The sequence below is a fragment of the Phycodurus eques genome, chromosome 23 (assembly GCF_024500275.1).
Source record: "Phycodurus eques isolate BA_2022a chromosome 23, UOR_Pequ_1.1, whole genome shotgun sequence".
In the NCBI taxonomy this organism is placed as follows: domain Eukaryota; kingdom Metazoa; phylum Chordata; class Actinopteri; order Syngnathiformes; family Syngnathidae; genus Phycodurus; species Phycodurus eques.
Window position 1 is genome coordinate 5,891,792 of NC_084547.1, and position 24,527 is coordinate 5,916,318.

Genomic DNA, 24,527 nt, shown 5'->3' on the forward strand with positions numbered 1-24,527 from the left:
AGAGTGGCAAGAGTGCTGAACTTTCTCCATGAAGAGACAGTCAGTCTTACCGTGGACTGATGAACGTCAATGCTTTTAAAGAGAGTTTCGAGACCCTTCACAGCTCGACGCACGTTAACAATTTTCAATTTGAGGTATTCTGAGACAACTCCAATCTCATGGAAAGCATCATTTATGTGGCATTAGTTTAGAAAACGGTTTCATAATGTTTATGAAGGAGGCACCAGGCAATTTCTGGCTGGCAGAAAAGTGATTGAACGCCACTGACCTGAAATGAAACTATGACAAAAACATGTTCTACCCTCGAAGGTGAAGGTTTTTATCGATTTCCTGAATGTTTTTTTTTTTATATAAACTTGTGTGAGGAGGATAAATGGAGTGGATAGTTGTGCAGTGTCATGAGCTATGCCCTGTCGTTCCTTTGTTGGAGCTTGGGTGGCTCTTTGCGTCTCCTTCTCTCCCTTCCCAGGCCGCGTACCAATCAGCCTTCATCGTCACCTGCATTTAAGCCTGCGAGATCCAGGACTCCTCTGCCAGAGTATTAACCCGTGGTACACCGGCTTTGTACTGGCACGTAAGCTACGTCTTGTTTGCAATTGTCCTGACCTCCGTGTTCTTCCTCGTCCTCAGTGCTCCTTCCGTGTTCCCCGCCTTGCTGACACAGAGAAGGTCGCAAGGTGCAGTAGCCACTTCTGAAGGGACAGACGAGGAACCAAACCTCCATCATGGGGTTGTGGAAGGCAAGTATAAAGTATTTGCTTGAATTGTCTTAGAGTAATTTGGCAAAACATAATGGCTAGCTCGCTAGTAGACGACAGTGTGCTATCCATTTCACCGTCAAAAGAGCACTTCTCTGCCGTTCATCCCCAAAAAGTGAAAAAAGCCCGTTCGTTAGCCAGTCCCTCAGTGATGATCTTAACTATTGCTGAATTTCTTTTTTTGACTCAACTTACCTGTTGAAATGTAAACGATGGCAGGCGTTCAGTCTCCCTTCCAAGCAATTGACCAAATGTAACATTTTTTTCAATTGACACTTCACACATTCAAACAGACAAAACATTTGTTCTTTATTTTTTTGCATGAATTCAATGAGCATCACACACGATGGACACGAGCTGCCTCCCTCTGCCGTCAGAAGCTCTCGCACTCGCTGTCCAGGGTGGTGCACACAGCGCAGTGACAGTGCACGGCCACCGGGTAGTGGTAAAGGGGCGAGACGCCGGCCTGGCAGCCGGGCAGCCGCGCGCTGGCGTAGCGGGTCAGCGCGTACGTGCACACGCGGTGGTGCCGGTGGATGTAGGGGGGGTCCAGCACTGGCCTCTGGACCGAAACACAATTTAAAGAGTAGCGTGTAATGACAGCCTCACTCCAGCGGGGCGGCAACCATCAATATTCATATTTGTATTACTCATTATACTCGACGCACAACTTGCTGAGTGTCACAGTGTCATCGGCGGGTTGCAACGTAGACACTGACAGAGACTGGAAGAGTCACAGAAATGCAAACAAGTGTATATCTTTGGATATTTTCATCGGTCAAACACCTGTTGTGAATTTTGTCTTTCAGCTCCATGTCAGAGAAGAAAGAGCAAGTTGTGCAAAAAGTTCTGAAACGGATCTAAATCATCATCGCTTTGGTAAGCGAGGGAGGACCACTCAAGTGGTGGGGGGACCGGGACCAGTTTTTTCAACAATTGGAAAATGCCACGGACAAGCTAACAGAGCATCCGTGGAATAAACCTTTTTGAACACAAAACAGTAGGGGCAACACACAGACGGATCATCTAGAAATACTCAAAGGCATTTTCTTTATCTGCGAAGAACGACTAATATAACTGACAAACTGAGACTTCTCCAGAGAGTATATCCTTGTGTCGGTATTATACTGCCACCAGGTGGCCAAAGCACACACCAGAAGGAGTAATGCAATGTCAATTGAATTGAAGCAAAAAAAATGTAATCGCTTTACATTATATTGAATTGTCATTGCTGTTTTTATGACGTGCAATATTGTAGAGTGCTATATTTCTTATTGGAAAACACACTACAAACTTTCCTTGTTAGTTTATTTGAGGGAGATTGGAACGGATTAGTTGCATGTCCATTCAGTTCACCCAGTAGTGTAATTATTAACGTGTACCTCCCAGGTGTGGCAGCGCCCCCAGCAGGCCTCCGTGGTGACCCGCAGCCCCTTGCAGCCCGGCTTCTGGGCCACGAAGGAGAACTCTCGCACTGCGCAGCCGCGGAAGCCGTGCAGCGCCGTTGTCCCGGCAACGCGCATCGCTGCTGCGCGCTGGCCGAGCAGCAGCAGCAGCAGAGGGAGGACGCGCATGCTGGGGGCCAAACAAACACGTTACGCAGGAACAAAGCTCACACTGCCCTCTGGCGGTCACTCGAGGAACGCCGGCCGCAACGCTGTCACGAGCGCGCATCTCTCGTGAGTACGTATTTTACTTCGAGTTTCTATGCTCTTTTTCATGTTCTTATAATCGCTATATTGTAGTGAACAGGTTTGTACTTTAAGGGAGGTGATGTATTGGAAGATAAACGTTTAACGTTTCTTGCTTTACTAATAATGGTACACATCCTCAAATATGCATATTTACACTGCGTTTTTTTTAAATTTTATTTATTGATGTGGGTTTGGACACTTAAACCCCCCACTGATAAATTTAAGGGATAAATAAAATGTCTATGGAGAGAAAAGCCTCATTAACATATTAAGTGAAATCGTCTCAACTCAGAAACAATGACAGATATTTCAATGGGTTTAATACGGGGGAAAAAAACGAATATGTAACAACTTGACGGTTTATTTTCTAAACATGTACTGGCTATTAATAGCGGCCCCAAATGTTCGGAAGAAAGAAAAAGGAAAACAATTCTCACCTTTTGCGTCTCGCCTGCAGCAGCGACTGGAGCGTGCTCAAGCAACAAGCAAATGAAATGAAAGCTGGTAGGCTTGTCTTCGTTGGGGTTTTTTTTTTTTTTTTTTTTCCCCCCTCCCTTTTTTTTTTCTGCGTGAGAGTCATTAGGGCGGACGGACACTCTGACATCATCGTAATTACAATTAAAATACCGCACGAGCGTCCCCGAGGCGGCAGGAGTAATGGAGACTCCCTGGAAAATTCTGATAGTTGTCTGTTATTTGACGTTATTTTCTTAACCTCGGCGTGTGTTTCAAAGCCACAATGGTGGCCACTAGATTAGGTACACCTGCAAAATCTGCTGATCTCATCTTACATCCCTGTCATGCAGCTAAATAAAGTAACAATAATAAACACGTTCTTGTTTTGATGCTCATGCAATCAAAATAAAATTATTTGCTGATAAAGACAAAAGACACAGACAACCAGAGTTGTTTTGTCCAAGTGAAGTGTAATGTCATGTTACTTACAGGAAGCTTTCTACATTCAGCTTCACCCGTCCCACACCCAAAACAAACATCTCTTCCAGCTTTTTCTTCTCGGAGACAACAAACACGTTGAGTGAAATTGCTACGTATAATGCATTGGGAATGGCTTTGGGGGAAAAAAAAATACAAAATCTAATAAAGCATATATAAAAAAAAAGGCTGCATATGTTAAGACTGATTTGGCAACACAAACAACGAAACACATTATTTGGGGTTTAAAACGGACAATCAGCAGCATCAATCAAATATCCCCTGCTTTCTGGCTGGATCTTTTTTTTTTTTTTGCACTGTCTAAATTGAATTATGGAGGCCTTAGCCGACAGGTAGATCGTTAAAACAATCAAAAAAAGACAATCGATTTGTTTCACTATACATTCAAATGTAAACCCTGTCACACACACACACACATATGTTCATGAATGTGTATTTACTCAGTGAGTACAAAATAAATAGAATTCAGTCTATTCACAACAAAAAAAGAGGGAAAAAAATCATTTACAAGTGAAGTACCTTTTTAAGACCATGTGAACAATATTCAATGTGTGACTAACCATTTGCTACAGTGAAAGTATTGCTAAAAGAAGATGACACACTTAAGTATTCGCATCGCCACATCCTGTTTGAAACTGCCGTTGGCGAGGTCAAGGAACTGATGGCAGTGTGTGTTTGTATACAACGTGCGTGTTCGGTGCGATCGGATATCCCGGTTTAATATTTGCGTATGTCTCAACAGAACGCAAGTGAGACGCACATTTGATTAAACGAGGCCAAAAAGCGTCCACCGGACGAAACTGAGCCGAGTCACAAAAAGATTGTCCCGTGTGACTCGGTCCGACAAAGAAGGTACAATCGTGACCTTGGAGTTTGTACGCTTGGAGAAAGAAAAGGAGAAAAAAAAGCTACCACCTCCATGACACGAGACTATAAATAAAATATCGATTGGTTTTGTACCTCCATCGATCTGATCCCTCCCGACTTAGTTACGTCGGCCTAGGTGGCGCTCTCCCCGACCTCAGGCGGCGCCTCGTCCCCTTTCTGGCCCCGCTCCCGCAGCTTGCGCTCCTCGTGATTCTCCAGGCGTCGCCACATCTCGGCGTGATCGCGCTCCCGCTTCGCGTCCCTGAGGAGAGCGCAAATCGTCTTTGCCCGTTCAAGTGAGTACAAATGCCATTCATTCATCAATGGGAAGAATATTTGTCATTTAAAATAATACAATAAAGCCAAAGGTAATTAAAAAAAAAAAAAAGGCTGACTGAATTTCCTTTTGGAAATCGATTTGTTTTACTGATCGTAAAGTATTTGAATTATTGGCAGTTATCCATCATTTTTTTCTCGGGGAAAAAGTCTTCAAGTAATATTTGCAACTGTTAATGCCCAAATATGTTTACCGTGCCACATTGGATTGTTTTTGCCAGCACAAATGCATCTTAAGTGTGGAAACGTCTTTTGACACTCAAGACACCAGAGGGATCTGTGAGCTCAAGTGCCAGGTGGAGGCAGACAGCAAAATAAATGCTGTCATTTCTCAGATATGAATAAATGTATAAATAAAACCAGGGTAGCGCTTTGTTGTTCTTTTCTTGACCGTTATCGATCGAATGGTATGAAAACCCGCGGTTAACCGATTGGATCTGAGACTGCCACCCGACAGCGCTGACATCTCTGCAAACTCTGAAGTGGTCTCACAAGGCACCGTGCGCCGTACTGCTACTCACTTCTGCTTCTCCGCCTTGTAGGAGGACGCGAGATGTTCGAAGAGCACGCCGTCCATTTTCATGAAGGTCTTGAGCACGTCGTAGACGAGCAACACGATGGGTCTGGAGGGAAACGCGGTTAGCGGACACCCCGACTTAAAGGCAAAGCCCGAAGGTCCGTGCGCGCCACCTACTGGTTCCATTGCTCCTTGGAGACGGCGTAGAGGTCGGAAAAGACCAGCGGCAGGATGACTTGACAGTTCTCCTCGATCAGACTCAGGATGTACTCGTTGTTCCAAAAGTAACAGGCCCGCTCCACCACCTAGTGCGCGATTGAGATTGCTTTCTATTTTGATATTCTATTATCAGAGTTGGGCGGGGCGGGCGGAGGCGTTCACCTGGAAGTGAGGACTGGCCACGCAGGCGCCGATCTTTCTGAACAGCGGCTCGGCCACTCGGACGAACTGAGACGGCTCGATGGCGTCCAGGATCTCCTCGATCTCGCCCAGGAACATCACCTCCTTGCGTGTGCACGTCATGGGCCAGTACTTGAGCAACCCTCTGATGATCTGAGGCGACAGGACGTACGGCGGATATGGAAAGTCGACACACCCCTCTTCAAATGCCAACTTCTTGTGATGTGCCCGAGATTTGAAAACTTTTTCCACTGTTAATATCACTTGATTGGAAAAATAATAATCTCGTAGCGAGTGGGAGTAAAAATACACAACTGTGATTCTACATTCAATGTGATTTATGTTAAATGAGAGCCGGCGCACACTGGCCTCTGATTTACCACAAATACATTTCAGCTGTTCTACTCCATTTTCATCAGTTTTTGGATTTCTGGCGAAAGCCTATTTGGAACTGTTCGTGTCTCACATTCCCACACGTGTCATGAGCCGTTGTAGCCCAAAGCTACAATGAACAACATCATACTCAAAAATAAAAAATCGTACCGGCATTACCAGATAACTAGCAACCCGTTATTGCTCAGTGACTGTTTTTTTTTTTTTTCTTTCTCCAAAGTGTTCTCCGTCAATTGACTTTCTGTTGTCGTACTAGACTCCAACTACCGCAGACAAATTCCTTGTGCGTTTTTTGGACATACTTGGCAAAATAAAGATGATTCTGATCATCGACAGTGGCAGCATCAAGCTCGAACACAAACGAATGGCAGGAAAAGCTCACTAGAACATCTGAAATGTATTTGTGGTTAAGTGTACAGGAAATAGGTGACATTATTGGTGGGAAAGGTTTTGAAATGATCTTGGGCTCACAAAAACTTGGCATTTGAACAAGGGTGTGTAGACTTTTTGCAGTACATCCACTGTATCCGTGGATGTGTCCAGGCTTTGCTTCATTTCTAAGCGGCGTAAAACATACTCAAACTTACATGTTCAGTGCAAGTGGAGTCTTTCTCAATAAACTGCACAATACAGTAGGTCAGCTGCGGAGGGAGGAGATAACAAACGCACACAATTGATAACGTTAGTCTCTCGCGCGGTCACAGAGCTCGGCAGTGACTTTTACAGCTGTAAACGTTTCTGCTTTTTATTTGATGAGGTTATGCTTTTGTTACACAAAAAACCCACCACACGTGTTCCCGCCAACGCTCATACAGGCGTGTGGGTTTGTTGGCCTGGATGCAGATCATGTTAGAATTTTCCTGCATTTGTCTGCGAATCATTCAGGAATCTTAAATGACTAAATGAAGGCGTTGTACAATTCAAAAGGAGAAGAGCATGAGGATTCGAATAAACGCGAGGTTGGGTCAATTGCTATTGAGAAAGTATTGTTCAAAGTCTTAGCCGGCGTTTTGCATCCGATGCCGTTTCATTGAACAAGACAAAGCTCATTTTGGTGGCGGCTAAGAAACAAAGCTCTTTTTAACACCGTCTTTCGGGCTTGTTTCAGTTTGTCTTTGTCAAGGCAGAATAAATGGAAAGAGAATTTTGGATTGGGGGGAAATGCAGTTCCAGAATCCAATCACAAGAGGTCTAAAGCTACACGGAGTGAGTAAGTGAATAGAGGAAAAGGTTCACGGGTACAATTTGGAAGCAATTCTTCCAAATTCCAAGCCGCCGTGGGAACGCAGTAAACAAACTGAGCCGCTCTCTTCCTGACTGGGAGTGACATCGCCGTGCAGATGACACACTTCTCTCCTTCCGACAACATTGGGACCGTTATTAGACTTAGTGAGTCACTGACATGATTAAAAGGTCCGGCGCTCGTATCTTAACGTTTGCTTGCGTTGCCAGAACTGCCAAAGGGTCCACACAAGTTTGAGTCTGTAAACCGTGGAGGCAGTGGGACTGGGAGGAGAAATTTTGGATGAGGTGTTCGTTGGCAAACTGCAGTGACTACATAAAAATTAAATAGCCGGACATTTAAAAAAAATACAAGCCAAACCAAACCTTACGACCACATGCGCAACAATTGTCACACAAACACACAGAGGGAGCGAGACATGACAACTCATGTCGTAGAGACACACAGAAACGCACACTTGCATTTTGATGTGTGACTCAAGTCTGCCGTCTAGTGGCGTCTTAGTGTTAGTGTTAGCACAACAATGCCAGTGCAGCACTTGACAAGGAATCCAATGTGAAGAAATGGCAAACGGCCGGCGTGGGACAGATGTGAAGTGAAGTGGGAGCGTGACTGACCGGTGCGTGGAAGACGGACAGCGACTTGGCCGAGTGCAGCGGGATGAGAACCCGCACCAGGAACTGCTTGTGTTCTGCCTTCAGGGGCTGGGCGAAGCCGTTGATGATGCTGGCGGGGGACGACAAAGCAATAATTAGCGTCAGCCCAGCGGGATAAACTTCAATCGATGCTCATTTGCGCGCGAGCGTCTCTCCACAGCCATTACGACGGAAGTGACGTCGTTCTCCTGCAGCTCGTCTTTCCTACGACGCGTTCGCCTTCATTCATCAGGCCTTGTGTCCAGTGTGGGCGGAGTTATAAATACCTCCGTTACCAACATCACGAATCCCGGCCTCTCTCTCCTCTCATGACTCATCCCTCCCTCCTCTGGCAACTTTTCCCATTGAATTCAATAGAAATGCCATTAATCCCATCCAGCCTACCCCCCAAAAAACAAAAACGTTTTTTTTTAACGATGAAAAATAGCACTCCATAATATTGTACTTGATAAACAACAGACAGTCATGACGTAATAAAATACAAATTTAAAAACATTAAAAGTAAGCTCTTGTCACACTGCATCAGTTGAATGGCCATTATGCTGCTCTTTCTGGTGTCCCCGCCTTGGCCACGAGGGGGCACTATAAGATAAACAAACGGATATTCAGACCTTTAACGCCTCACAGCTCTTCAGTACGGCACTAATAGCCGTTCTCTGCAGAGGATAAAGAATATATGACTAAGTACTACTATATTATCTGTCTACATTTTTGTGTTTAATCTGTAGCTTTAACGGTTATAGCACTGCAACATAGAAGCTATTTAGCATTAGCATTAAGCTGAAAGGCTAAGCTATGCGGCTGTTTTGAACACACAAGGTGTCATTGTGTTTTATGTTTAGTTTAACAGTAAACCTCATCTTGAAGCGTCTTTTTTGAAGATTCGTTCCCGATTGGCCAAAGTGTTGTTTATTGTGAGGCTAGTTGACTTCCCTGCCAGCATACAGAGCTTGCATCTTAAGTCTGCGCTTGCACATCAAAAGCAAAAAACGGGCCCATCTCCAAAACGTCGTGAGTTTAGTCGCTCGTTGGTCAAGGGACCGCGCTGTATTTGTATTTTGCGGTTACCGACTTGACCGACTTTGAGCAACTTCGCTAAAAAAGCAAATAGAGCATCCGTCGGTTTTGCGCTCACCTGCCGAGGATCTCCAGCAGCTCCGTGACGCCGTTGAATTGCTCGGTCTCATAGATGAACCTGGAAAACACGCGAGGCTTCATCACCTGCATTTGTCACAAGCGGGCTTTAAATGGACAGTACGTGAGGAAGATGTGGTTGATCTGTTTGCGGATGTAGGCTCGGAGGCCGAGGAGTTTTCCGTAAACGCGGTGCAAGATGGTCTTCAGGTACTCCCTCTCCCTGGGGTCCTCGCTGTCAAAGAGTTCCAGGAGCTAAACGCACAGCATGCGGCGTCAATGGCACTCTTTCCGGAACACTGACACACGAACGTGGGAAGAAGGAGGGAGAAGATTACCTGAAAGACGAACTTCTGGTCCACGTAGCGTTTGGCCACGGGGGGGCGGAAGTCGGGACTTTCCAGGAAACGCAGGAAGAACTCGTACACCAGCTGGGAAAAAGGCACAGCGTTTGTTGGCTCCTTCTGCTTTGCGACACTTTGCCGACAAGATGGGAGTCGACCTGAAGATGTGGCCAGGAAGCCTCCTGCGGGGGCTCGTCCTCCTCGGGGTCAAACTCGGGATTCTCGCTCGGCGGGAGACATCGGAAGATATTCACGGAGATCTGCGACGAAAGAAGCCAAAGGGCACAAATGAGCCGAGAGAGACGACGAGCGACGTCGGCGAGCGCAAAGACGTTCCCGCCCCACCATCTTGACGGCCTCCGGGTAGAGCTGCTCGGTGAGGACCCCTTTGCTGGTGGCCACGTTCTCCACCAGCTCGTTGAGCGCCGCGCGCTTGATCTCCTTGCCGTTCAGGTCGGCCACGCAGTCCAGGAAGTCGAAGGTCACGCAGCACTGCTGCAGCTTCTTGCAGAAGAGCTCGTGGAAATCGGCCGCCGAGGCGTCTGCGACGGGAGCGCGTCGACACACCATTTTAACCGCGATGTCACATCTTTTCGAGTTAAGGCGTATGTTCCCACAACTTAGTCATTCGTGCGACTTGAGGCTTTTTCGCATCTAGCTCGATTAGCGGCGCTTCACTCGCCGCTGTGAATTAGACGGTTGAAGTGGGACAAACCGCGGCACTCAATTGTTACATTAGCCGAGGCCTTTATTGAGCCAGGGATCAAATCGTTGTATTATTATTATTTTTTTATGAGGGATGCTTTGGGCCAAATATTGCGCCGTGGAAAGGAAGTTTCCAATCGTGCCATTTTGCCCCCTCGGCGACGCGCCACCGACCTTTGAGAAGAGGCAGCGGCGTCAGCTCCACCAGGGAGCTCTGGTAGCGGAAACGCGACGAGCTGTGCGACCTCCTTTGGTGCGTCCTGCGGATGGAGCGTCGCGGGAAGCCGTCCACCTTCTCCGCCGACGGCACCGAGAAGCTGCTGGTGGGCGAGGACGGGCTGGACGGAGGGAGCTTGGTGGTCTCCATGGCGGCGGTCGGCTGGAGCCTCGGAATCGAGGAAGGGAATCCTCCGGGACTTGCGGGGAACTGCGATGCTAAAAGCACGGACATTCATCAACCGCCGTCCTGCCGGTGCTGACCCTGGCCAACATCCGAACAGAGACGCTTCCAAACGAGACGAAGCATCGATGCGGGCTCACCTCGGCGCTCCTCTCCGTTCCTCCGGGCCTCCCTCGGACGCCGGTCCCAACGTTCGCCGTCCTCCAGACGCGCCGATCGGGGTTAGCTAACCCTAACCCGAACCGAGCCTCACCTCGCCGTCTTACGCGACTCTGCTCCGTCTGGCCGGACGAGGAGAGGAGGCGAGACGAGGCTTTTTCTCGCAGTGACCAAACTAAAACTCCCGAATTCTCCTTTGCAAGACAATAGCGAGCTCTGAAGCGATGCGTCGCCCGCCCGCTCGCCCGCTCGCCCGCCCGCCTTTCGTCCTCCCTAACGGCCAGGTTCCACCAAGATCATCATCCGCAAGCTAGACGCGACGAGGAACGGACCGGAAGTACGCTCTATGCTCTTCCGCAATAAAACACCGGAAAGTGTCTCGAAATCGTTGGAAGTCGTTGAAAGGAGACGAGGACAACGATCGGGTCACGGTACTTCTTAGTCCGAATGAGCAGCGATCTGTGTGCGACGACTCACAACGCTTTTGAAAAGCGCTCCGAGCCAGGCGGAGACTTTATTTTGAAACGGCAAGACGAGACGACGTGTGAGCTCCACCTGAGCAATCTGACTTGATGCAGGAGAGCTCGGGCTCCGTCCATACTGCAGATGACGCTCACGTTTCAATGGCTGGATTTAGTCATCGTATTCTACAGAGAGGAAATGGGGGGGGGGGAATAAAAAATAAAATCATGTTTGTCACTACGTAATGATCAATGACACTCAATGCTCGTTATTCTACTCGACGCAACGCAACTTTATTTATGGAGCACTTGAACAACTGCCATAGCTGCACAAAATGTGCTGTACGCAAGCAAGAAACAAAAAGATTGAATTCTCAACTAACTAACTTGGAGTACTGTAACAATGAATGTGATATCCCGAAGTGGAAATTTTTCAGAATGGCGAGCACTAGAGATGACATTGAAGTGATTTGGATGTATCATTTTTATATTCAGTGATTGATAAGCATTTTAACTATTAATAATGGCAGTTTGGGAACTCGACATAGTCTGAGAAATTTTGGCAAAGCAACTCACAAATATCTGTTTTTACTTAGGGGACTTCAGACTATTAGCCACAAAGTCAGCAAATTGAGTTCTATTTTCAAAACACTTATCGTGGCCAAACACAATCAAAGTTCAGTCTTAATGCCATGAGATGAGATTTGCGTGTAAAACGTTTGCTGCGTGTACGAGCGGCAAACGAACGAGGCACGTTCACGTTCGCGTCGTCTCCGAACCTTCTATTCTGCCACATGAAATATGGCGGCGACATCGACGTACCGCGCAGTGCTCAACGCCAAGTCGATGTTTGACAAACATCTGGCTGGCCACTGACAATTTAGCTCCCGACCACAAGGCGGCGTGGCAAGTGACCTCGCGTTGTTTTAACACTCCTTGAGTGCAACGTGTGAACAAATACGCGTTTTGGCTTTTGCTTTGTGTTCATTTGCGAACACTGGCGGTGTCAGCTCTCCAGATAATTTCAGACAGGTGTGCGCTTCAGGAGAGCCCCGAAAGTGCGCACAGGTGCACTAATGGCACAAGCAGCAAGATGGCGATTTCTCAGCTCAGCAAACGCACTAGTTTGATTTGGAAATGTTTGTTCTTCGAACACGTTCCACAGAGGCATTGTGTTAACAATATTTACACTGCATGCCGCCATATTGGATGTGGCAAATTCGAGCGCTTTGACATGAAAAGATGCCTCATTTGCTTCTTGGCGAGGGAGCAACCAATTTACAGTCAAATCTCATCTCATGTGATTAAAACAGAACCATTATAACATCATTTTGCAAACAACTCAGTTTGCCAACTTTGTGGCTAACAGTATGAAGTCTCATGTCTTTAACTAAATTGTACCTAAGTAACTGCTCAGACAATAAACAGATTTCCAAAGATAAAAGTGGGAGATAGTGGGAAACCTCTCCAGCCAAATATTAAATGTACATTAAATATGTGTTGTACAGTATACTAGTGTTACACATTGGCAGCAGTAAAACCTCAAAATAATAATAATTAAAAAAAAAAAAAACTTACTTTAAATGCAAACCTTCAGATGACAACCCCTTGACATAAGTGCGTTCTCTCAGGAAAATAACCTTATTTTTGGTACATTATAAAGACATTACATTTACATTGGTCTATATACAAGTCTATTCTGTATGGATTTAGAAGTGCCTACTTGTGTACTTCAAGGCCAACTTTATATTTGATGCACGTCATTCACCGAGGTCATCTCAAGGTTAGTGTCCTCCAATGGCACTTGACTGAACAGATGTGACACCGCATGATTGCGCTGGATGAAAAAGGACAACCAAAACAACTCTTTGTTTGCATACTCGCCTGTGGATGTCAAGCTACATATTTTATTTTGTGGCACTAATACCAGTCATACAACTCAAACTATATTTTAAAATTAAACACTGACAAAATCATAAATTGATGGAAATGACGGTGAACGGTTCAGCGGCGTCCTGTCTTTTTTCTTTTTTCCTTGTATATAAGCAAGTGAATTTGTCACGAGGGACCAAAACAATATCAAAGTTGTCCCGTTGTCATCGGCGCGCTCCTGATCGTTTTTGCTCTTCTTCTTCGTTGGCTTGTTTTGTTCCTTTCCAGCCACATTCATCTGAGCAACTCCATCAGTTTGGATGCAAATGTAAAGTACGTACATGGATTGAAAGTGGCCACAAAAAAATGGAGAAAATCCCTGGTAAAAAATACTGACCACCAGCTTAAGAAAAATAATAATAATAATCAAAGTTGGTCACGTGTCTCTCTCGTCGATTGGTCGGTCTCATCTTACCCTGGCCAGTGTGCGTGCCAAACACAAACACACTGTGCCCGTCTTTCGCTCCCCCCCCAAAAACCAGCAGAGGATGCTGTGATTTAATTTAAAATAACACAAGTTTGTATGTCAACAGCTATCTGTTTTAATACTTGTATTTAGCTTTTCGCTTTTCATCAGCAGGGTCAGCGCTGGACCTGGCAGAAATACAAAAATACATTTAGTTTAGCCTCGGTTTAAAAATAAAAGACTGATAAAGACGGTCAACAACAAAAGTATTGTCTCAGATGTTTTTAGCCGATTAAGGACAATTTTGATGTGCTGACTCCAAATATCACATTGGTTTTGCTCAATCACGTCAACGTTTTTCATTTCTTCTACGATTTTTATTCACATATACAGCAGGTATTTTCGCTTTAGAGATTCAAATAAACAAAGGTTCATGCCCTTCAGTTTGAACAATAATGGTGAAACTCTCACTTTATCGCTACTTACTTTTATCACCGTGGACTATTCAATTTCGTTTGTTAACATTTGGTGAGTAAATGTTTTTCTTCGTACCTCAGCGTATTCAAGCTTCTCAGTCTCACCTCGGATGTTTGGCGTTCTCCTGCGTCGCAGAGGCCGAGTCACGTCCAGCCCGGAGGTGGGCTCCGGCGTTCTCAGCACCTCCTCCAGCATGCAGTGCTGCTGGCTTTCCTGGCGAACCAACACAGGGCCAGTGAGCCAATGCTTGTTGGAATTATTTGCCGGTGAAAATGCTTCATTAACTGTACATGCGCCTGAGAGGGATGACATTTGTTGGTCCTTCTTGCAGGAGTGTTCGGAGCTGGGCTTCTCGCGGCACGCTCTTTCTGAAGGAGGACAGTCTGCCGAGCAGCCCGGAACTCCAGAGAGAAGTTACTTATGGTCCTACAGAAGTCCTCAGCTCTGGTTTCTCGCACCATTGCTTTGGAGTACCCCAGGAACAGCAGGAATGAATGGAACCTGCAAATATTGACTTTGTTTTCAGCTGCACAATTGGAAGAACATGAACACAAAGCTTGTATTTCAGTGACTTTCGGTCGACACTGCAGAGATGCCTTCAGTACTTCAACACTGGCACCGCTAAGGTGACAAACCCACCTGTTGACAACCCTACGGTGTACGGCTCTCAGGACCTTGGTCCTGTCCTCACACTCCTTCAGAAGATTTGGCAGCCTGTGACGGAGTGCGCCGTCGAGCCCCAGGCTTTCGCCTCCTCCGACAAGTCGCCTCTTCTCCCCATTTGACCATTTCCATTCCTCCGCTTTATCCAAAATCCTCATTTGCTCCCATGACCCCTTGGACAAGGCCTCGAGGTGGTCCAGGTTAGCTAGGACCAGGGAGTAGTCACACTGGAAACACACGGGACCGACTGAACTGTGTTTGAACTCTTCACAGTGGAATGGACGTAGGACAGGACACGAGACAAATAAGCGCACGACACCTTGCCAGCTTTGCTCAGTGTCGTCAGGTCCGAGTAGAGGTCCGAGGACTGCGGGTAGAGCTGCAGGAGAAGCACGCAGACGTGATGTAGAAGAGGTTGGCGAGAACGCGTGTCCCTCACTTGAGATAGCTTGCCCAGGTAGCTCAACTCGAAACCGCGGGCCTGGGGTGCGACGAACGGCAAATGACGACCGGAGCACGGAACCCCGGCAGATTGCTGCCTGCCTTCTCAGGGATCGCGCTCACCTTACATCCGTTGAGAAAGTTACCGATGGCTAACACCGTTGCTAGAACGTGTCTGAAGGTCTGGCTGCCTACTAGCTGCTCCATGGCTTGCTTCAGGTAGAAGAGAGGCTTGGCGATCTCCTAACAAACGGTAAGTGTGCAGAAACGCGGTGATTCATGGCGACAAAATAGCTTAGAGTCAAGTCACTTACCTGCTCTAAGGAGTCGTAATCTAGCACGAAGGCCCACAGCCCAAGTCTTGAGCTCAGGTGCGGGATCTCCCCCAAAGCCAGTAGGCAGAGCTCAGCCGGAGCCAGATGGGAGTTTGGGTTCTGAGCCTCGGCCTCCTTGATCAGACGAAGCTCCTCCTCCGTCGGGATAAGCGTTTGAAGCCGCTGCAAAGCAGAAGAAACCCTCCGGCAAAACGACAACGTCGGAGCGCTGTAAGGAACCGAACGACGGGGACCGCACCTGAATGTCCTCTCGGTCTAGCACGCTGCCGTCCATGCCGTATATGGCGGGCGGGAGCAGGCGGGGGGGAGGCAGGCCGCTCAGGGTGATGGTGATGATGTTACTTCTCTTCATCCCCAACACTGAGACTGAAGTTTGCTTCTGGGTTGAAAGAAGGAAGCTCAGGAAGAACACGGATGAAGTTGATTTATTGGCGACGGCTCTTACCCGCTGTCCACAAGCAACACTCAAGCAAGTGCTCTTGCCCTTCCATTCAAACAGGAACTCCAGCCGCTTCGTATCCAAACGGACCGGCTCGAGCGCCGTCCAGATGGTCCGAGTCCCGAAGCGAGTCGCCCTGCGGAGCGGAGCCACACTCTGGAGTGCCCGCCAGTGGAGCTTCAGGGTAGCGCTTTTATCAGCAGCTCTCTTGGGCGAGCCCAGGAAGATGAGGGGGTCAAGAGGAGGGGGTGGTGGAGGTGCCAAGACGCCACAGAACCCCTCCTTGTAAGAGATGCTTCCTGAGTTGGTTCCTTCTTCTTCTTCTGTACCGTCTGCTTCCAGATCTTCCTCATCCCAGAGGTCCGTGAAGTCCAACGTGTTCAGGCAGAGGCGAGTTGAAGGTTTGAGTGGCCCGGGTTGGTCAAAATCCCCATTTGGCGGGTTGTCCTTGGTTTTCTCCGAGTCGTTCATGATGTGTGCCTGGTTAGTTCCTCCCTTCGGATGCTCCAAACTTCGGACTCTTTTTTTGTCAGCCTGCGTCCAGTCCGTTGCCTATTCACAAACTCTAAAAACATCCTCGGCCTCCTCCCGAGAGCGAACCGGCGCATCGGTGGAGTCGATTTGAGCTGCGCCCTTTCCCTTCATTTCCTTATCGGCCTTCATCTGCTGTTTGTATCGCATTGCTGCGTGCACACGCGCACACGCACACACACACACGACCTCTCCTCGATACTGCCAAGAGTTCGGGTGGCAGCCAACCTTGCATCGCATGCACGCTGATCAACTATCATCTCCCTGTTTGGCATCTACTTTCGGTCTATTCCATTCCGGTGAGAAAACGCACAGACGTGATCTGGTGGCGTTCTCCACGGTCATTCGCATGCTCGACTTGCAGCAATAATGAGGTTGCCTCCCTTCGCCGCACTTGATCTTGTTTGCTTGGAAGCTCTCAAGGGATATTTCGACCTAAATGGAAACGCTTTGACCGCTTTAACCAATGGGCTGTAAGCAGTTGTACAAAGTTGTTGTCCATGCTCTGGCTTTCAAACTGAAACCACTTTTGAACTTTAAGGGAGACATTTGAGCCTCCAGTTTGGATGCGCGCCTTTCTTAAATGTTGCATGTTCATAAAATGCACATTCTGCTGATTTTCCCGCAGCGAGAGCGGCCAATCATCGCCGTGAGTGACATCACGAGGGATTTCCTACAACATCCGACGTCGGCCGTTTTAGGGCTTGCGAGGAGTTCCGCATGTGTTCCAGGTCAAATTGGCTACTACCTATTTAAACCATGGTGGCGGGAGTGAAAATGTTCTCAAATGGTTGGCAATATGGGGACGCCTGCTTGGAAAATTCGACAATTTCAATTTCAAAAGCTCATACATACTCAGTGGACAAATGGTTTGAGTTCATGTAAAAACAACCCAAAAATGGCTCGATTGAAGTCCTGAGATGGAAGAAACAAAAAGCCTGAACAAGCAGCAAAGAAAACGGTTGGATGGATGATTTATTCAATCACATTTTTTGTTTACATAAAGTAGCAGACGACAGAATGAGCGCACACCCAAAATCATCTTTGGTGGTAAACTGCTGAAGTGACCCTAAAAACTTCATTTCTTATCTTTAATTGGTTCCGATTTGTGCCGTCGGTCCAATCTTGAATCATTTGTGTCAACTATTTTCTTGGAACTTTTTCAATCTCAGCTGTGTTCTTTGCACTTCTCCGTGGACAGCCTCCCGTCATGCCACGCCTCCCTGGTGTTCCTCAGGGCCTTGGTCCTCTTGGGGTCCACCACCACGTAGTCCACGCCCACGCGCGGGCCACGGGCGCACTCCCCCGCGGCCTCGGCCGGCTTGTCGCCTCCGCCGTCGTCGTCGTCGTCGTCGTCGTCGTCGTCGTCGTGGTGGTGGTCCGGGCAACGTTTCTGCAGCGTTACCACACGCGTTGTCTTTGTTTTTCTTACTCTCCATTTATTTGTCCCGAAACAAGTTGAACTTCAACTCAATAACGCAATAACGCAACTCAAACTGTAGCTTACAGTGGGGACATTTTTCCAAGGACCCCTCGTAATCTTAACGCCAATCACAAAATAAGCCTCATTAATATTGAAATGAAACAGTTGCAATGTTGCCATAAATCTTTTACATTTGAAAAAAGCCAGAAAGAATATGCAGATATGCACTTTTTGAAACAAGGCAACAAGTGATCGCAAACAATTTTACAACGTACACCTCAGAGCACGAGTTACCTGTCTCGTTGGTGTTGATCGCCCCGTGTGGAGGTCCAGGTCCAGGTACTCCACCCGTTTGTTGCTTGTGGCTCGATGAACCGACGGGGCGCCGGCCCCGCCGCCCTCGGAGGTCCGGTGCCGCGTGAGCCTCAGTGACTGCGCACGCGCAAAGGACGGAAGAAAATCACATGAAAAAGGGGGAGGGATCCATTAGGAGGAGGAGACGGAGGAAAGAGTTATTTACGGGTTCCCCTGCGCTGAAGCTCAGACTGGCGGTCGTCATGGCGACGTAGCTGTCACCCGGCTCGTCCGAATCGGAGGAGGGGGACGAACTGTGCGAGGAGGTCGGTCTGGCTGAATGGCGACTGGACGGGCTGACGCGCGCGCACGCGCACACACACACACACACACACAAACATTCAGTGAGGAGCTGAGTTTAGCCTGGGTCGTTACAGAGATTCTTCACTTGTATCTTTTTGCGCTGCTTATTGAGTTTGAAATGAGAGTCTTTTGGGATCAAACGATCAGTATAGCCGCAACACACATACTCTCTCGTGAAGGTCCGAGTGACAGGGGAGCGCACAGGGGGCGGGACTTCCTGCCATTCCCGCTGCACTGGCGGGAGGTTCAGAGGAGCTGGTTTCCCTGGGAGAGACAGAAATACGATAGGACTCCATGAAAACATCATGGAAGGTAACGACGCTCCGTGAAAAGTCCGTACGAAACAACATGGTTTTGTTTTTTTATAGTTTGACCACACCACATGCTTTATACATTTTAAAACACATTTTAAAGACACTGTCAAGGTATTTCTATAGTGCAAGTGATAGTAATAGTCGTATCAAAAAAATGTTCAATAAACAGCAAAAAGTGCATCAGCAACTATGGCTCTCCTTTCTCACATGTAACCGTAATCATAATCATTGTATGTATTATATATATTTAATTATCATATATATATATATATATATATATATATATTAGTAATAATACTGTGAGCCTTGCATATTCATGCAAATTTGCCTATTTGTGAATTTTTGGAGGGAACCCATCTTCCCATATATAATACTATATACTGTATATAATAGACAGTGGGCAAATTGAGGGACAGCGAAAATCAGTGAACAATTGACGTTCATTATAATGAAGCCATTTTTTTTCCTGAAAACAAAAACCCTGTGAATAAGTGGGGGATCACTTTAAAAAAAACATAAGCAGGGAATTGAGTCAAAAATGGGAATAAGCAGGGAGTCAGGAAAAAAAAAAAAAAAAAAAAAAAAAAAGTTCCAGGCCAGAATCTGCCAATAGCGTCCTCACCGCTGCGCGGCGGCTTCAGATCGCGGTGGACGGGAGGCGGCACGGCCTCCGGCTCCCCTCCCCCGGCCGCGCTCCCGCGGCGGGGAGGGGCGGGGGCGGCGGCGGCCGTCGGGGGGGCGTTACGGAAGCCCGTGTGAGCGGGCGGCGGCACCCGCCTCCCAAAAGACGGCGGGTCTGCCGAGGCGGGGAGGCGAGCGGGGACGGGCGTCATGGGGACGTAGTTGGTCTCCTGGCGATGGCCGGACGCCTCAGAGGGCCTGAAAGGATCCAAATATTATGCCGTCAAGTTAGACGCGATACGAGAGCTCCGCTTGTCGACAAAACGGACCGTCTCGCGAGCGGCGGCTCCGTGGCGGCGGCGCTCATGGGAACGTAGTTTTGGTCCACGTCGTCGTCTTCAGCGCAAACGCTGCCCAGCGGTACCATGCCTTTATGGAACTGACAGCGGCTCAACTCAAACATACACTTCAACTCGAAATTTCGGAAATTCGGCTTTCAGGTTCAATCGGTTCACGAGATTAGAAAAGGTCAAATTAAGTTGACCTGTAAAGGTAATAGCACATTTGAGCTTCATCCTGGATTTGCACCCGAAAGCCAAATATCCCAACATGAAAATGAGGATTTCCGTTGCCTCAAAACTCACAAAGTAGCTGTTGAAGCTGTCGCTGAAGTCGAACGCGCTCGCTGGGTCAGACAGCGAGCGAGCGGCGGACAGCGACTCGTAGCCTGGAGATAAACGGCAACAAGAACAGCATGAAAAACATCAACGCGCTGGCAAATAGGCGACGGGATCGAGGGGTACACATGGTAGGTTTGTTAGTTGGCGTTACCTCACCTGACAGCGAGCGTCCACGCGAGTTCCCCCCGGTGGGACTCTCTCCTCGGCCTGCGACGGCGACGGGCTTGGGCGGCCGCGGCGGAGGGGTCGGGGTGGAAGCGCACAGTTCGGCCTGGCTTAGCGGTGCCACGCTCGGCGTGGAGGAGCGGCGTAGCGCCTGCGTTACGGGCGGCGAGCGGGGCGCCGGGTAGCCGCCGCGGGGCGCGGCATCACAGAGGGGGATGGCCACGGGACGCAGGTGGAAATCCAGGGAGTGCTTCCTGGGGTGCGGGGAGGGGTGGCATCGAGGCTTCCCGCCTCCTCTGTGGAGGTGAGGAGTCACGCTGAAGTCCAGAGACCGGCTCAGGGTCCCCGTCAGGGGGGTCGCTGCCCACGGCGCTGTCCGGGAGCTGGAGGAAGGAGGGGGGAGGCTGATGCCAAGAGTGGAGGGCGAGGAGTCGGCGGAAGAGGGAGGAGGCAAAAGGTGGTCACCGTTGTCGCTTTCTCGAGAGGGCGAGGAACCTTCGTGGGGCCTGCGGGAGAAAAGCCAACAAGCGCATTCGACAGTCAGAACCAACAGGGGGCAGCACGGACCCTGATATAACAATCTCCATGGCGACGGAGCAAGCCGGAAAGCGGTGCTTCCTGTTGTTTTACCTGACACGGGTCTGGCATTGCGTCAGCCACAGGTAGTCCTCCTGCGCATGACCGCCATCGGCCTCCAGGGGGCGCAATCCCAAATGGTTGTAAGGAGGCGGAGCGGATGCTGTTACCGTGGCAATGGGAGGACCTTTAGGGACCGGAAGCAAAAATTGTGAGAAATAAGTCGAACAGGACAGCGCGGTCGTCTAGTGCGGTGTTGACCAACTTTTATTGACATCACACCACCAAACACAAATGGCCCAAAAAGTACATGTCGTCGCCATCTCCAAAAGGATATATTATTATTATTATTTATTTTTTTTTTTTACAGCAAATAACATCTTTCTTGAGCTACCAAACAGCATCGTTTAAGTTGGTTTTATGGGCCGACTCGGCAGTGTAATAGGCAAAAAGTAATCTTACCTTCGTGGCTGCCCAGCTCCTTCCGCATGGAAGCATTGCAGCTATCCATTTCGAGCAAAACAGGCTTACTCAAACTATTTTGACTCATTGTCTAAAAAACACCAAGGCGACAATGCTTGACGGCGAGTGAGGACGAGGCGACGTTTTGCAACACTTCTCAGACAGTTCGAGCGTTCGACAGAGATGCGACACATTTGCTCTCAAGCCACTTCACGAACTTCAGTTTGGCTCATGTGTAAAAATAACAGATGATGGGGAAAGACCAACAGTCAAAATTCTATCCATATATATGGACATAATTTTGCCTGACAGCGACGAAAAGCCGGAAAAACGACCATCTTGTCTCAATTTACTAACTCGGTGTGAAATCGGGGCCCGATTATTTTTGTATTATACGAAGGGCAGAGGTCCATTGTCCCTTCTGCCATCTGCAGTGGAAGAGCATTTAATCGTTCCGCCTGTCGCGCCGTTGGTTTTCCTCCCGCATTCTACAATCTTGCAGACTAGCTTCACGAAAGACTAAAGTGCAGTTGATTTCAAATTCATTGGTGGGAATGTGACGGGTTGGCAACCAGTCCAGGGCGGAGCCCACCTCTCACCCAAAGTCAGCTGGGCGAGGCCGCATCGAAAAAGGACGAGCCGCGAGCCTACCTTCTCGCGTCGGCTTGAAGCCGCACAGCAGGCAGACGGACGCCACCCAGCGGTTCATGTCGTCCTCAGACGCGGCCACAAGGTACCACGTCCTCTCCTCTGTCTTCAGGTCGAACACGAAGCTCTTCTCCAATTCCTTCTTGGTGAACCACAGCCCGGCGTCCACCTGCAAGACGAGACGAGGAGCTCAACCGTCTCTTCTAGTCGTGTTGTGTACCGCGTGCGCGTGCGCGTGTACCTGCTCGCACAGGTTCAAGTCGATGGTTCGGATGGGCCGTCGGGAATGCGGGTTTTTGTAATACTGTAGAACATGAGGCTCTCCGCTCAGCCGGCCGCTGCGCAACACGAACCAGCGCCTCTTCCACGCCTGCGGGACGTCACGCAGACAAATGATTTGGCGTGACGCGCAGGCCCCCGCGTCCGCCTCTTCGATCACCGAGTCCATCTGAAGTGTTGCCGAGCGGTGTCGCAGATGTTTCGGCAACTGCTTTTAAATTGACTTCTACAATACACAGGGCAAGTCTGAATTTAGAGTTGTGTCAGCGCTGAGGCAGAGAAGGTCCCCAACTAAACTCCAGCAACTGTCGTTCGCACGGAGGAGAACGTGTGTGTGTATTTGTTGTCTGCCGTCTTTGTTCTTGTTGCTGCTCTGTGTGTGTTAAGGTAACAGCTCTTTGAAGATTTACAATCACTGTAACCCTTTATGCTCGTTTCTGTTAGCCCATCTATGGTGTTTCGGGTGTGAGCTTGATGCTACCCAACGTTCGTTAGGCAAAATGAAATGGTCTGCTTGAGTTTTAGCGTTTATATATCCATCCATCCATTTTCTGTCCCGCTTAGTCTCACGCGGGTCACGGGCGTGCCGGAGCCTATCCCAGCTATCTTCGGGCGAGAGGCGGGGTACACCCTGAACCGGTCGCCGGCCAATCGCAGGGCACATAGAAACACACAACCGTACGATGTATAATGTTCTCGGTTTAAGTGGCATTCAACTTTAACTGGGAATGACGAACAAACAGATTGAAGCACGCACGCTCGGGCCTCTCAACGATGCCGACTTGAAAAATGCTTTCAATCGCAACGTGTTTGAAGCGTGTGGGCCAATGTGTTACGACTCCTTTTTGCCGATGAACTGCGATGCGGAGGACACAGCGAACGCGGCACTGCCCGTTTTTGTTCCCCATCGAAAGGCCACAACAATTCTGCAAATGCTGCCGAGCGCGTTTCCTCTCTCTCAGCTGGGACGTGAGCTCGGCGTACTCGCGAGCGGAAAAGAAGCAACCGAACACTTTCGCTAATCCTCCTTCCGCTTCCCCCCCACCCTCCCTCGACCCCCACCCCGTCCCGACAGGACGCGGACACAATGGATCCAAAACAGCGCTTCCTTCCGAGCCGCTCTCCAAACAACCGCTTCCTGCCTTCCACTTTGCTTATTTTGAAGTCTGTTCCTCCTCTTCCTGTCACATTTCCCCAGCGAGGTCACGTGACACGCCGGCGGTGCGGGATGTCGGGAGTCCCACCAGCAAGGTGTGTGCGCGTGCATCCTTGTGTGCGCTCACTTTGGAAGCGAGTCTTTCCAAATCCTTCAAGGCGGCCCAGCTGAGAGCGATTAGAATGGATTACATAACATGCACGCACACACGGGGAGAGTGCGTGATGAAGCACGCTACTCGAACTTCAGCCCAAATCTTCGCGTGAATACCGCTGTTACGAAGATCACACTGGAAATATACAGTTACGAAGATTAGATTGGAAATGCAGTCGGTCACCCTGTTGAGAAGGTCACAGTCGCGTGTTTCATGACTTTTCTTGATTTTGAATGAACGCGTCAGCAAGACCCTTGGATATTTCTTCTTAAAAAAAAAAAAAAAAAAAAAAAAAAAGTGGATTCAAATTGGAATAAACTCCATATGTGTTCTTTACACAAATAATAAAGTGATAACGAAATAGTAATGCCATAAAAATGCATTTGTTGGATTATGTGTACAGCGTGTGAAAAAAAACACCATACCGTGTTGACCTGACGACAAATGTGCACAATTTAGACAATATTGATTCATATGACAACTCAGACAAGTGTTCTACAAAGTCTAAAATTCTAAAGAAGAAACAACGTTCTTTTATGCGTTCAAAAGTGCAACGATGAGTCAAAGTTTTTCAGACAGATTGCACCACGAGGTGGCGCTTCGAGGTCATATTTGTCGAAGACTATGGCACGTGACCAGAGAGAGCCAATCACAAGCGATATGAAAAAGGTTTTTCAAATGTGACGAAAATTGCAATCATGGATATTTCCCAGAACGACTGTCATTTAATGGCACATTTCCTCTCAGGAATGTAACGGATTACACCGACGTACATTTTACAATTGAATTACATAATACATACATAACTGAATTACATGTAATTTTTGCTGCCGAGCGTGTTGGCAACAGACTCAAAGTACGGCCGAAAAGGCACCGACGCACACAACAAAGTGTCAAAACCGAAGGCTCGCCATCGGGACCGCTTCTGAGCAGGCACGTGCGCGCACACAGGCCTCAAGTGGTGCTCGAGAGCAAAAACCTGATGTTTGTTAAGTCACGTCTTTGTTACGAACCTAACAAAGGACCGCGAGGCGCGCGTGCCAACCGCTCAAGTCACCATCGTCGCTATAAACAAATCCTCTTTTTTTTTTTTTTAGACAACATTTGTCGGGTTTTGTGGGCCCTCATTCTCCCTTCTTCACGTCGAG

General features: G+C 48.4%; 4 protein-coding genes across 6 annotated transcripts in view; all 4 read right to left on the reverse strand.

The window, feature by feature from the left end:
• Positions 1–1,087: 1,087 nt before the first annotated feature.
• Positions 1,088–2,916, reverse strand: gphb5 (glycoprotein hormone subunit beta 5). The gene is made up of 3 exons (XM_061669447.1): positions 2,890–2,916; positions 2,141–2,333; positions 1,088–1,320 (listed from the first exon to the last, which is right to left on the reverse strand). Exons 2-3 carry the CDS (start codon positions 2,330–2,332, stop codon positions 1,132–1,134), a joined length of 381 nt encoding a protein of 126 aa, XP_061525431.1. The 5' UTR covers position 2,333; positions 2,890–2,916; the 3' UTR covers positions 1,088–1,131.
• Positions 2,917–3,358: 442 nt separating this feature from the next.
• Positions 3,359–10,838, reverse strand: ppp2r5b (protein phosphatase 2, regulatory subunit B', beta). The gene is made up of 13 exons (XM_061668939.1): positions 10,541–10,838; positions 10,175–10,435; positions 9,641–9,837; positions 9,454–9,555; positions 9,290–9,382; positions 9,076–9,206; positions 8,953–9,012; positions 7,779–7,887; positions 6,506–6,559; positions 5,508–5,678; positions 5,304–5,431; positions 5,131–5,232; positions 3,359–4,535 (listed from the first exon to the last, which is right to left on the reverse strand). Exons 2-13 carry the CDS (start codon positions 10,365–10,367, stop codon positions 4,406–4,408), a joined length of 1,470 nt encoding a protein of 489 aa, XP_061524923.1. The 5' UTR covers positions 10,368–10,435; positions 10,541–10,838; the 3' UTR covers positions 3,359–4,405.
• A 2,102-nt stretch (positions 10,839–12,940) lies between these two features.
• si:ch211-63p21.2 (FH1/FH2 domain-containing protein 1) lies at positions 12,941–16,599 on the reverse strand. Its single transcript, XM_061669329.1, has 9 exons — positions 15,720–16,599; positions 15,513–15,653; positions 15,254–15,436; positions 15,063–15,182; positions 14,818–14,979; positions 14,475–14,725; positions 14,126–14,336; positions 13,940–14,048; positions 12,941–13,546 (listed from the first exon to the last, which is right to left on the reverse strand). Exons 1-9 carry the CDS (start codon positions 16,182–16,184, stop codon positions 13,479–13,481), a joined length of 1,710 nt encoding a protein of 569 aa, XP_061525313.1. The 5' UTR covers positions 16,185–16,599; the 3' UTR covers positions 12,941–13,478.
• A 408-nt stretch (positions 16,600–17,007) lies between these two features.
• Positions 17,008–24,527, reverse strand: part of LOC133397656 (GRB2-associated-binding protein 1-like) — a 43,665-nt gene continuing 36,145 nt past the window's right edge. Inside the window, exons 5-15 of one of the 3 annotated variants that reach the window (XM_061668806.1) lie at positions 22,032–22,160; positions 21,794–21,959; positions 20,735–20,867; positions 20,096–20,610; positions 19,904–19,986; positions 19,589–19,698; positions 19,261–19,517; positions 18,492–18,588; positions 18,188–18,308; positions 17,962–18,099; positions 17,008–17,637 (exon numbers count right to left, since the gene is read on the reverse strand). In XM_061668806.1, coding sequence (XP_061524790.1) covers positions 17,413–17,637; positions 17,962–18,099; positions 18,188–18,308; positions 18,492–18,588; positions 19,261–19,517; positions 19,589–19,698; positions 19,904–19,986; positions 20,096–20,610; positions 20,735–20,867; positions 21,794–21,959; positions 22,032–22,160 — 1,974 coding nt within the window. In that variant the 3' untranslated portion in view covers positions 17,008–17,412. Of the gene's footprint in view, positions 17,638–17,961; positions 18,100–18,187; positions 18,318–18,491; positions 18,589–19,260; positions 19,518–19,588; positions 19,699–19,903; positions 19,987–20,095; positions 20,611–20,734; positions 20,868–21,793; positions 21,960–22,031; positions 22,296–24,527 lie in introns of all 3 variants that reach the window. The other 2 variants (XM_061668805.1, XM_061668807.1) reach the window with 2 other exon arrangements.